We start from the raw sequence: 12,585 nt of genomic DNA on the forward strand, positions 1-12,585 counted from the left end.
AGCCAGCTGCCTGAGCTCTCTGGAGGCTCCCAGGTGGCCTCTCTGGAGGCTCCCAGGTGGCTATACCCTTGGTCCCAGCCCTGCTGGTCAGCCCTCACAACAGCCAATCCCGTTGAGAGTGACAGGATGGCTGACCTTAATGGCACTTAGCTCGAGAAGTTCTAGACCCATTTGAGGAATATTAAGCCCCGTGAATTTTTGAGCCTCTGAGGTGAAAGTAACATCAAATGTACAGGAGATTAAAAACAGTAACACAAATCCCTGTCTTTTAAAATTTGTGTTATTGACTCACTATTTGTACCTACTATATCAAATATATTTTTTAAATCAGAAAGCAACTTTCGGATAAATTATCCCCACTTTACAGTCGAAGGCATGCAGGCTCAGAGGGGTTAGCACAGTGCTGACTGGTCACACAGCATGAATACAGCAGAGCTGACATTCAAATCTAGCAGGTCTGACCAGCTCCAAAGTCTAGGCTGTTAACCTATCAGTACAAAGCTATGAGAGTTTCACCACTTTCGTATATCCTGCCACCCCAGTGGAGATTTTGTATTATAAAGATAGAATAATATCAGCACCAGGAGAGTACAGCATCATGGGGAATGTTGGAAGGTCCAAACAGTCCTGAGCCTGAGTCCCAGGTGCATCTCAAGTTAGCTGTGTGGACATACGCAAGTCTTTCAGCCTCGCTGAGGCCTGGCTTCCTCCTCTATGAAGTAAGAATAATCATTCCTACAATAGAGTTGTTATGATCATTGAAGAAGATGTTAAGTTCCTGGCATACAATAGTTACTCAGTAAATACTACGTATTCAACAAGTATTTCTTGAGCACCTGCTATGTGTCAGCAAGGGCCCCAGGAGAGCAACTCGGCCTGTGTCTGCCAAGCTGTGACACCCCTTCTTTTTCTCCCCAGGTTCGGGTCCTTCCCCAGAATACCTTTCAGAAGAAAGATCAGGATGATCAGGACTCACGGGATAAGAGTCTTTTTTTGAACTTCGGTGTGACCTCCTGGGTTGTAATAACCGGGTCCTGGGCCTGTCGACGTCAGTTTTAATCCACGGCCAGTTTTTGATTTAAAACAAGACATTAATATCTTCGGCGACTGCTTCACAAGGGATTCGTTGACATTATAATGCCCTGAGCAGAAAGAAATTTTATAACAGAATAAAGAACTCCTCTCAAAACAATAAAAAGCAGTAAGAATACATTTAATGACTGTAAGGCAGTATCACTCCAGGATGGTCAAGTAGAAGGGGCCTGGAATAACTGAGAATAACGCTCACAATTTAGAGAACATGTGTCCATGCATCACATATGTGGCTCATTTAATCCTCACGGCAGCCCTGCAAGGTGGGTATTAGCACCTCCATTCCAAACATGAGGAAATAGACTAAGAGATATTCAGTAATTTGCCAAAGGACATTCATCTAACCAGGGCCTAAGCCCAGCTTCCTCCTCCATAAACTAAGGATAATAATTCTTCCAACAACTGGGAGGCTATGGTAGAAAAAGAACATTTTAGGTTCCTGGCACATGGTAGCTGCTCAGTGACTATTAGGTAATCAACAAATATTTATTGAGCACATACTATGTGGACCCAGACCCACCTTTCTCCAAGGTCCATGCTTCCCCACCATGCCTTGTCTCAAGAAACTGTCAGAATATAAGTAATCTGGCTGTGCACAAAGCTTTAAGGAAGAAGAGAATGGGCTGAGCTGGGGTAAAGAGGGAGCAGTCTCACCCCAAAGAGCAAGTAACCCTGTAAGTGGGGGCAGGCATTTTGGGGTGCAAAGCGGCAGTACTAGGCAAAGGCCTTCAAGATGCTGCACACTTTGACCCTGGCTTCCGATTACTTGGAAGTTAAGGAAATTATCCAACATAATGGAAAAGCTCTAAGCCTAAAGATGTACACAACAGCAGTAGCTACAGTGTGAGAAACGATGAATAGCCCAAAGGTCCAAGTACAAGGGCACAGTTATGGGAAAACAGCCTAATCTGGTGGAATATCAGCCCTGAGGGGGGTAAATGCAAATGCCATGAAGCCTATGGCAATGTTCTCAAAAATAAAGGTGAGCGAGAAAAGTAAAATAAAGCCTAACAGTCTATACTGTATATACTATGACATCAGCGTGCAAATGGATACATGTGAGTAAAAATAGGTGGGAACCCAGAAAAGTGGGAAAAACTATATTAATGGTGGCATTGTGGGTGGGAAAAATATTTCAAATTTTCTAACCACTGTAAAGTTAATTTTTAAAAAAATAAGATCGACTTTTTCATTGCAAAAGCACTGAAAACAACAATATGGGACATATTAGCAAGATTTTATTGAAATGGTAATACTCATTGATGGCAAAGGTGAGGGAAAGCATATTTCTCATAGAAGCGGGAGGATAAATTATCTCTGTGCTGAAGGGCAATTTGGTCACAAATATCAAAAACCTTAAATATTTTACATACCTTTCGACTTAGCAATTTCACATTAGGCCATTTATGTAAGGACATAATCTTGATTGTACACAAGTTGTGAGCTATAAGGATGTTTGCTCCCACTCTATTTATATGAGTGATCCATTTAAAACAACCTAAATGCCAGCAAGAGGGCATTTGTTCCTTAACTGATGGTAGCACCAGATAATGGAATACTATGCATCCATTAACAAAAGATGTTCTAGGAGGATTTTTAATAACATGAAAAGATGGTCCCAATATATGCTTAAGTTAAAAAAAAAAAAAAACAGATGTCCAGTTAGCAGCATTTATAATACTGGTATCTATCTCTCAAATTATCTTTCTGGGTTTTTTACATATACATATATTTATTTTTTATTTTTATTCCCCCTACCAAAAAAAAAAATAGTTTAAAGCAACGCTTGATTATAAAATGTTAAAAAGCAGAAGCAAGGGGGAAAGGCATTCATGCTCTCACGGCCCAGAATAAACCAGGGTTGGACTCTCTGCTGTATTTACCCCCAGTCTTTCCATCGTGCACTGGACACTGTCTCATGGTGTTGGGCCCACAGCATGGATTTGATCGTGTCACCCACGTTTTTCAAGTGACACTTTACCATAGTTGTTTCCCCATGATCTAATAACTTTTTTGTTTTTAAGGAGAAATAGAGAGGAGGATGTTGGGGAAGTGCTTGGCCTTGTGTTTGATGCAGCCAGACTTTAGAAAATCCAGCCGGCCAACGTGTAAAGGTGAGCATTTTGCTCAGAACTGAAGGCAGACGAGACCCGGCCCTCAGCCTCTGAGCCTGGGCACTCTGACTGGGCGGAACCCAGCAGGGATGCCAATCATGGCTCCACATCTGGTTTCTTCCCACAAGGGGGAGAAGCAGAAACCACAGCGTTTTTCTGAGAGGTCAAAGCAGATTGTTTCTCTCAGAGAAGCAGATTCCCCAGGCTGTGGCCCCTGGCAAATCTGGGGGATGTGGCGAGAGTCCTGGCATCGAGCTGGATTCAAATCCAGCAGTGGGACCCTGGACTAGTCACCTGTTTTCTATATATCATTTTTGTTTGTAAAGTGGGGATATAATAATGTTAACAATAACCCGCACTCTCGGAGCACATATGTGCCAGGCAACCCTCCATGGGGTTTTGGAAGTTCCTGGCACACAGTAGGAGCTTAAAAGATGCTGGTGCCCACCTCTCCCCTTCCTGCTGTGTTACAAGGGGCCCCTCGGGACCCTCCCAGAGGGAGGAGCTGCCCACTTCCCAGGGGCTCTCTGGTGGAACCTCTGGCCAAACCCCAGGGATGCTGGCTTTATTCTCCTGTATAAACAAACAAGGTGGGGTTTTGCCTGTGGTGATGCAAGGCAGGGAGCTTTAGCCGCGCTTAGCCTCCTAATTAGGGCTGGTTTTGTTATTCAGCCTCAGACTGATCTCAACTTTAATCTGGATTTGCTGAAATCTGACATGCACTGCGATTTTGCTCACACCCCCATCCGAGAAGCATGATGGCAGAGGTAAACCCTCCCTGCTCCTCCTCTGGGCTCTGGGGCCCAGAGCTCCCTCGGGGGTCTTCTGGACCTGTTTGGGAAGGTCTAGTCTAACCAGTGGTCCTGGAGTATGGACTGCTATGTCATCAGACCCCTCTGGAAAATTTTCACTAAGGCTGGGGTGGGGAGGAGGTCTGAGGGCACAGAACAGGTGCAATGCCTTTCCCCAGCCCGGCAGGGAAAACATCTGCAGGTGAGCCCTTGTGTATTCCTGAATCCTGGAGGCTTCAGGAGTCACACTGGGATGACGGGGTTAAGAGGTTCCTCAGTCAGACACCTCTGGGCTTAGGCCTGCCATTTATTAGCTGTGTGATGCTGAGCAAGTTGCTTCAACTCTCTGGACCTCCATTTCCTCACCTGAAACACAGGACTAAGAGTGTGGCCCTATGAGGACAGATGTGTGAGGACCGTGTGGAAAAACTTAGCACTGAGTAGGTGCTCTGTGAACAGAGCTATTTCCCATCATTTGATGATAGATGATGAAGCCGCTTTGTAGACATGGGAGGAAGGGAATATTGCAGCCGAGTGTCCAAGGATCAGAATGTATTGTGTGCCCCGCCTCCCCCCAGCGCCTGGGAGGGCACCTGGGGTATGCGCATGGGCACACTTCTGGCATGAGAAGCCCCTCCCCAGCTGGCTGCCCAAAGCAGGTGCTCTGGGTCTGGAAGGCAGGCCAACGTGATAGGCCGCCCGGGGTCCATTTCCAGAGCCGCCGTTCCTCCCCTGAATGGGGAGCCAGTCTTCTCCTCTTTGTACAATACCTGCCTGCATCCCCTCTTCCCCCAATGCCTAACTCCTTCCAAAGAGACTCCCTGTGAAGGAATGGGTGCCCTGCTGATCAGATCTGGTACAGGAAGCCTTAGGTCAAGGCCAGTGCGAGGCAGCTGCTTACCTGGGGCAGGTCCTGTTTTAGTAATAGTGAAAAGTCCTCTCTGGGTTTTGGACATGAACCCGGCTCGGGCACAAACGTTGTTTGTCTGTTTGCAGCAAGAGACAGAGGCCTGGGGGAGAAAATAAGCACGGTGTGCTCAGTGTCTTGCCTTTCTTTGTCCTTGTTGTTGTGTCTGGACGAGGGGCACTTTGGGGTTAAAAAAAACAAACAAATTTAAACCTGTCTTCAGAAAATGAGCGCACGTGAGTGGAAAACGTCACACTGGCTGTGCCTTCCCCTTCACCGCAGCTGGACTGGGGGAAGAGCTTGTCATCGTTAGCCAGTGTCTGGGGACCCAACACAACACGGAGGACGGTGGCCTGAACCAGCCAGCAGCCCTGGCTTCCGGGCTCGTTCCCTGCGCACAGGGCAGGGTATCCTGCTCGAACAGATTAATTTCTCTGAATTTGAGTTTTCTCATCTGTAAAATGGATCAGATAATCCCTGCTCGACTTGAGGCAGAGTGCTGTTGGGTTGGGGGTAGGGGACAGCCAGTCAACACAAATCATCTTTTTTTCTAAAAAGTGTGTAACATTACATAGGCAAATTATTTTCATCATGTTTTCTACGATTTTCATTCTTTTCAGAACACTTAGTCCTACATATCCCCACCCTGATTCCTCACTGCTCAAATAATCCTTCAATATGTGTGGGATTTAGGACATACAAAGAGATTGTGTAACTTAAGATTATGATCAGATTTGTAAGCACTGTCTTGACTTTTCTGGGCTGACCAGAAATTTAGAATTTTGGTTGACCCAGGCAATATACATTAGAGAGTGTCCAGTGAGTTCAGAACGCTAAAAATAATTTTGGAAAAAAAGAACCCTGAGATCATTCTTACGATGAATCATAAATATTTTAAAGGCTAATTTGCAGTCAGTCTTCTGTATTCATTAGATAAAAGATGCAATAAAAATTGTGCCTGCAATGGCTGGAATATTTACTGAATGAGTGAAACTATTTGCTGAGGCCAGGATGGCTTGATTTTCTGTGCTACTCCTTTGTCAAAAAAAATGTTTCTTGAGAAATGCAGATGGCATTTTGATTTTGTGTTGACAAAGGCAGAGGAATTTCGCTTTTCCCAGGGTCCTGACGGCCAGACTGCCTGCAGAGAGGGCAGACAAAAAGATCAGGTGGACCAGGCTAATTACTGGACACGGGGAGAAGAGCCAGGACGCCAGAGAGGAAGTAATAACAGGTACCAAGGGAAAGGCTTCTAACAGAGAAGCGGGGGATCGCAGTAAGCAAAGGTAGAGAGGTCTTGACAGCCTCAAAGCACAGTGTGGCTAACAGGATTACGGCATTTCTGCTCCTCGCCAGTTGACTCAACCATTGTTCTCCAGGTCTGAAAAAAGCCTCCTGTAGACAAAACACTACTTCAGCTTTATTCCTCGCCCAGACAGAAAAGCAACAGAAAAAGGGGGCATTTTTGTATGCACTGAGTGTGTGTGTTACTGGAAGATTTCACCATTAGACTAGGAAGAGTCAGCTCCACTGGCAGGTTAAAAAAGAATGAAGCAGATTCATTGTATTGCCATGGGAAAAAACAAATCCCAGATATAATTAAGTAGAAAACGCACGCATACTGGGGACAGCATAATCCCAAAACCAAGGGAAGGACCACGGGAGGAAGAGAATATGAACAAAATTGCCCCCGTTTTTTTTTTATTTTTATTTTTTTGTTGCGGTACGCGGGCCTCTCACTGTTGTGGCCTCTCCCGTTGCGGAGCACAGGCTCCGGACGCGCAGGCTCAGCGGCCATGGCTCACGGGCCCAGCCGCTCCGCGGCACGTGGGATCTTCCCGGACCGGGGCACGAACCTGTATCTCCTGTATTGGCAGGCGGACTCTCAACCACTGCGCCACCAGGGAAGCCCTGCCCCCGGTTTTTGATGTTTGTTTGCAGAGCAGAATGAGGAAGGACTTCCACTTTCGGGCTCATGGGTTTCTGTGATGTTCGAAGATACTTTATGATGAGCATGTATTATTTTCAGAGCCACATTAAAACAATAATGAACAAAAAACATGCAAACTAAAATTGATCTGGTGGCAGAGTCCTGACGTGGGGAATGGTCATTTCTTGATTAACAAAGGAAGTTATTCCTTTGGAGTCATAAACATTTATTGCATGATTACTGCATGCCAGGACCTGAGCTGGGCCTTGGAGATAGGAAGCCAGGGTGAAGGAGCAGTGGGCTGGGGAGGTGAAGGCATGAAGCACTAACACCACCTCTCTTTTGTTATCATGACAGCTTCCTAACTGTTTTTTCAAAATCCACCCTTAACCCCCACTGCAGTCCATTCTCCACACAGCAACTGGAGGGATCTTTTTTAAAAGGTACATCAGAAGACATCACTCCACACCTCCTATCCTCCTCAAGGAGGGCTTCCCAGCACACAGAGAACAAAATTCGAACTCCCTCCTGGGGTCTTTAGGGCCTTGCATGAACTGGTCCCTGTCTATCTGTCTGGCCTCTCCTCGTTCCCTCTCCCCCGAGACCCCCTAGTTCATTCTACTTTAGATACTTTGGTTTATTTTTGGCTGCGTCACATGTCTTACAAGATCTTAGTTCCCTGACAAGGGACTGAACAGGGGCCCATGGCAGTGAAAGCGCCGAGTCCTAACCACTGGACCACCAGGGAACTCCCTCTAGCTACCTTCTTACAGTTCCCCATGGGCTAAGGTGTTTGCTGTCCCAGGACCTTTGCACGTGCTCTTCCCCGTCCCAGGACCTTTGCACATGCTGTTCCCCCAACTCTGGCTCTTCCCTCAATCCTTGAGTCTCAGTCTCAGGACCTTCTCTGACCACCCAGTCTAAAGTACATGGTATTGCCAACCTCCACACCCCACACATACTCTCTTTCTCGGGCTCCAGCTGTTTGTCTCCCTCAGAGCTGGCCACACAGTAATTATTTTGTTTGTCTGTCTCCTAGTTCTCACCTTGAGTTCCCCGCTGCAATCTAAGCTGTATCACTGGTCTGGCACAGAGCAGACACAGGATTTATGAAGGGAAGCCTGGCAGGGCTGGAACATGGGGACTCTGATCACTCCCCAGCTTTATACCTCGGCACCCGCCCATGCTCACCGATGTGGGAACAGTCCCTTCAAGCTGGGTAACTTTGGGCAAGTCCCTTCCCCTCTCTGAGCCTCAGCTTCCTCTTCTGTAAATTGAGAATAAGAGAATCCACTTCCTGGGTTCTTGTGAGTATGAAATAAGTGAATACACAACTCTTAGAACAGCACATAGACCGTGAAAAGTGCTTCATCATATCATCATCATTCTTATTTTCAGGCTCTGATTATCCTAAGAGAAGAGTATCTAGAGCTATACTACCCCAAGCAGTAGCCATTGGCCACATGAAGCTATTGAGCTCTGCAAACATGGCTGGTCCACATTCAGATGTGCTGCAAGTATAAAATATACACTGAATTTTAAGGACTTAATACGAGGGAAAGAATGTAAAACATCTAATTAATAATTTTTATATTGATTAGATATTGCCATATCTTGAATATATTGGGTTAAATAGAATGTATAATTAAAATTAATTTCATCTGCTTCTTTCTACTTTTAAATGTAGCTACTAGGAAAACTTAAATGATGTATGTGGCTCCTGTTATACTGATATTCCTTTTGGACCATGCTGGCCTAGCAGGCACTTGTATTGCTTTGAACATGTTATAATTGATTGGATTCATCATAGAAGGTAGGCAGGATCTTTGTAGTCAGAAAAATCAATATTATTTATAAATATTATAAAAGAAAAAGGAAATTTAAAATGAAGTATTCTAAGACCAAAATATTCTTAAATATAGTGTAATAATATTACTACCTTATGTACAATTCATGTCTTAGGTATTTCAGAGTGCTTTCATATTTGTAGTCTCATATGCTTCTTATAATAACCCTGTAGGGCAAGTATAATTAATTCCCTTTTACAATTGAAACTCAAGAGGTAACGGGGCTTCCCTAAAGACAGTTCTACCAGTTTTCATGTATTGTAGAGTCCTCGTGCACCAGATATTGTGCTAGGTAAGCACTCAGCCTAGACTACCTCATTTAATGTTTACATTAACACCATGGAGTAGACATATAACCCCACTTTACAGATCAATAAACTGAGTCCTGAAAGGTTAAGAGACTTGCCCAAAGCCATACACAGTTAGAAAATGGCAGAGTCGAGATTTGAACCTGAGTCTGTCTCTTACCTGTTAACCACACCATTCTGCCTCAGTGACTACAAAGTGATGGGAAATGGTGAACCACTGCTGTTAAAAAACCCCAATTTTCTGATATGGGAAGACAGAAGTTTATTTCCCTGTAAGAATAAAATAGTGTCAGGGCTTCCCTGGTGACGCAGTGGTTGAGAGTCCGCCCGCCGATGCAGGGGACACGGGTTCGTGCCCCGGTCCGGGAAGATCCCACATGCCACGGAGCGGCTGGGCCCGTGAGCCATGGCCGCTGAGCCTGCGCGTCCGGAGCCTGTGCTCTGCAACGGGAGAGGCCACAACAGTGAGAGGCCCGTGTACCGCAAAAAAAAAGAGAATATAACAGTGTCTGCAGATAAAGTGGTACGTAATATAATCATTGCTACAGATGAGAAAACCGTCCCATAAAACTTATGTGATAAGAGTAATTGCAGTAAGTATTTTCCAGGGCAGTGGTCTTCCCACTGCTCTATACTGACCTCCGTGTTGCCCACACTTTTCTCTGGGTTCTGCAAATTCCCTATGAGAGTTTTGCCCAGCCTCATGTAGCCACTGGGTAGTCAGCATCTGCTAGCTGGCTTACCTATTGCAGTAAATGCTATTCCCCAAAGCTCCCCCCTTCCTTTCTTTTATTTTAGCAAACCATTAATTCAATATATATTTAAGAAGCATAGGCAGTGTTCTTACATTGTAATGGTTTGGTGCGGGAGTTTCAGATTTGGGAACTTTCACGAAGCTTGGCAACTGGAACATGCTGGAACAGGAATTACTGAAGTCCTTCTTCGAAACAAAACGTGATGGTATAATGTACGCGTTAGCTGCAGGGTATTTAGAGACGATGGTGTCCAGTCGGGCACACTGTGAGGAGAAAGTCAAGGGAATCCACATCATCACGTATCTTATGGCTCTGAAGGGCCGATGTCAAAAAGATGGTGCCCAGCACCAGGTCTAAACACATTTTATAAAAGGTGAAACCCTGGCAGGTAACAGTGATAAAATGACCTTGGGCTTTGAGAATTTGCTCTTGGAAAATGCAAGTTCAGACCTGTGTTAACTTCTGTAAACTAACTCTAATTATTCATCTTATGTTTGGGACTTGGCAATTATAATTCTTCCATAAAAGCATTTCCACCCAATCTCATTTCAGGACACTTATACTTGTCTCATCAGCTGGTGGGTGACTTATATGATGGGACGCTTTACACTTGCTTCTTGTTTAAATAATCCAAATTTCCTAAATAACAAGTTTGCTTCTAACATCTTAAAGGTACAAGGCTCCATAGGGCTTGCCTCCCACCCACACCTCCTATCCACCACCTAATCACTGATTTCATAAAACTCTACGATATTTTTGCTGTCTCAACAGAAACCAATCCTACTCCTTCCAGTAAGCCATGATAAACTATTTTCAGTTAAAAAAAAACAAACAGAATCAATGTTTGCCAAATGAACAGGGACAAAAGCCATAAAAACTCGGCGATAACATCACCTTACCCTGGGATAGTATGGCAAGTATTGAAGTCTGATAAGACAACAACAAAAAAATTTCATTATTTTATGGGTAAAAGCTTGAGAACATTGCCCTGGGTTTCCTCCACTTGACAGGGGTCAATAAACAAGCACAGAAAGTGGGGGAGGTGTGGGAAGGCATCAGCCCCTCGCCTGACTTCACTCTGTACGTGGCGGCAATGGTTCTCACCATCTGGTTCACAGACCACCAGTCATGTGGGTGGATGTGCCACCAGAAGCAGGAGTGTTCTTTCCAGAGCCTTAGCTGTCCTGAGTCTAACCTGGGTTCGAGTCCCAGCTCCACCTCCTCCTAACTGTAGGGATTCATTGATGTTCCCAGAAGTAAGGTCACCCCAGCCTTGAACTCACCTTACCTTTGCATTTGGGGCAATAGTTAACCCAGTACTTTGCAGGGGTGTTGCATTGGATTCTCATGACAACCCCGGCTCGAGGATATTATGAATATCCCCACTTTACAGATGAGGACCCTGAACTTCCTCAGCTAGCGAAGTGTTGGAACCAACATTCGCGCCTCCATGAGAGGATACGGATCAGATATCCATTCTGAAGAAGAATGAGCTGAGAGGAGTCACAGCAACGCGTTTGCAGGTACAAGATGAACAGCTGATAAATGCCTGTGGGAGGTTTTAGCTCTGGAAGAATCACTACCCGAAATCTGCTGTGCCCGACAGGGCGGACGCACCTCTGCTCTTTCCTTCTAACTTCCACAGAAGAAGGGTGGCAAGGTCAGACCTTCCTTGGTGCTGCCATTTGTAGCGTGTCTATCCTGAGTCACCCAACAGAGTGGGCAGAGGGTGTTCTTCTAAAGCGCTAGTTCCCAAAGTGTGTTCCTCGGCCTTCCGGGTCTGTGAGATAAGGTTGTGTTGGTGGTAGCGGCAGCAGGGGGAGAGTTCCAGGGTCAAATAAATTTGAGAAGTTTCACACCGTGTTCCCATTTTGAAGATTCATAACACACGCTGGTGTAGTAAATGCTCTGGGAAGGTCTGCAATAAAGAAACCTCAATAGCTTTGGGGTTTTTTTTTCTTTTAATATTTATTTATTTATTTATTTTAGTTGCACTGGGACTTAGTTGCAGCATGCAGGATCTTTGTTGTGGCATGTTTAGTTGCAGTGTGCAAGCTCTTAGTTGCGGCATGCACGTGGGATCCAGTTCCTGGACCAGGGATTGAACCCAGGCCCGCTGCATTGGGAGTGCGGAGTCTTACCCACTGGACCACCAGGGAAGTCCCATGTCTAGCTTTGTTTAAACAGTCTTCCCCAACCTTCCTCCATCACAGAATCTTTTGGCTTAAGATACCTACTAACATACCCTTTGGGAAAAACTACGAAAAAATTCCTATTCGAGGCAAAGTTTCATAAAGCATTGCGGTAGAATTAGTCTGAGTCTAGTTGAAGTTGACAGTCACTCAACAACCCTCCCCGCCCCTTGGCTTTCTTTTCATTGCCAGGCCTCCGGTCTCCAATTTGGCCACATGCTGGCATTTATGAACCTCTGTCCAGCTCTTCCAGAGCCGCTGCCGCCACCACACAAATACGGAAAGGCCATGGACACCTCCTCCCACCTGCCCCATTTAACTTCCTAGTCCGTCCCGTGAATAATTCTGGAGCAAAGCTTTGGAATACCGTCGTGAAGCTCTTCAGATGATTTGAATTTAGGCGGATGACAGGTCCTCTCAAAAGGCTGGGCGCTGTTGCTCCAATAGTCATCAGGAAGTTTTTAAGGCGTGTTGACCCACAGAGTCTTTTGGTCAGCCTCACCCAGAGAGACACGCTCCTGCTGGCCATACTGGCTCCAGTAAGGCAGACCTTTCTCTGATGGGGACTACTTTTAATTCCCTCAGGGAATTGGGATCCGGAAACAAGAGGCACTGAATGTGAAAGGCAGCAAAAGAAGGGGCGGAGCAA

The 12,585-nt window shown here is 45.5% G+C and overlaps 1 protein-coding gene across 1 annotated transcript in view; it reads right to left on the reverse strand.

The window, feature by feature from the left end:
- The window catches only part of STPG1 (sperm tail PG-rich repeat containing 1), a 50,983-nt gene that overhangs the window by 9,305 nt on the left and 29,093 nt on the right, over window positions 1–12,585 (reverse strand). Inside the window, exons 6-8 of the mRNA XM_065889763.1 lie at window positions 9,837–10,007; window positions 4,899–5,007; window positions 977–1,142 (exon numbers count right to left, since the gene is read on the reverse strand). Of these exons, the coding sequence (XP_065745835.1) occupies window positions 977–1,142; window positions 4,899–5,007; window positions 9,837–10,007 (446 nt within the window). The remainder of the gene's footprint in view (window positions 1–976; window positions 1,143–4,898; window positions 5,008–9,836; window positions 10,008–12,585) is intronic.

This window comes from Phocoena phocoena, chromosome 1 (genome assembly GCF_963924675.1).
Source record: "Phocoena phocoena chromosome 1, mPhoPho1.1, whole genome shotgun sequence".
Taxonomy (NCBI): Eukaryota; Metazoa; Chordata; class Mammalia; order Artiodactyla; family Phocoenidae; genus Phocoena; species Phocoena phocoena.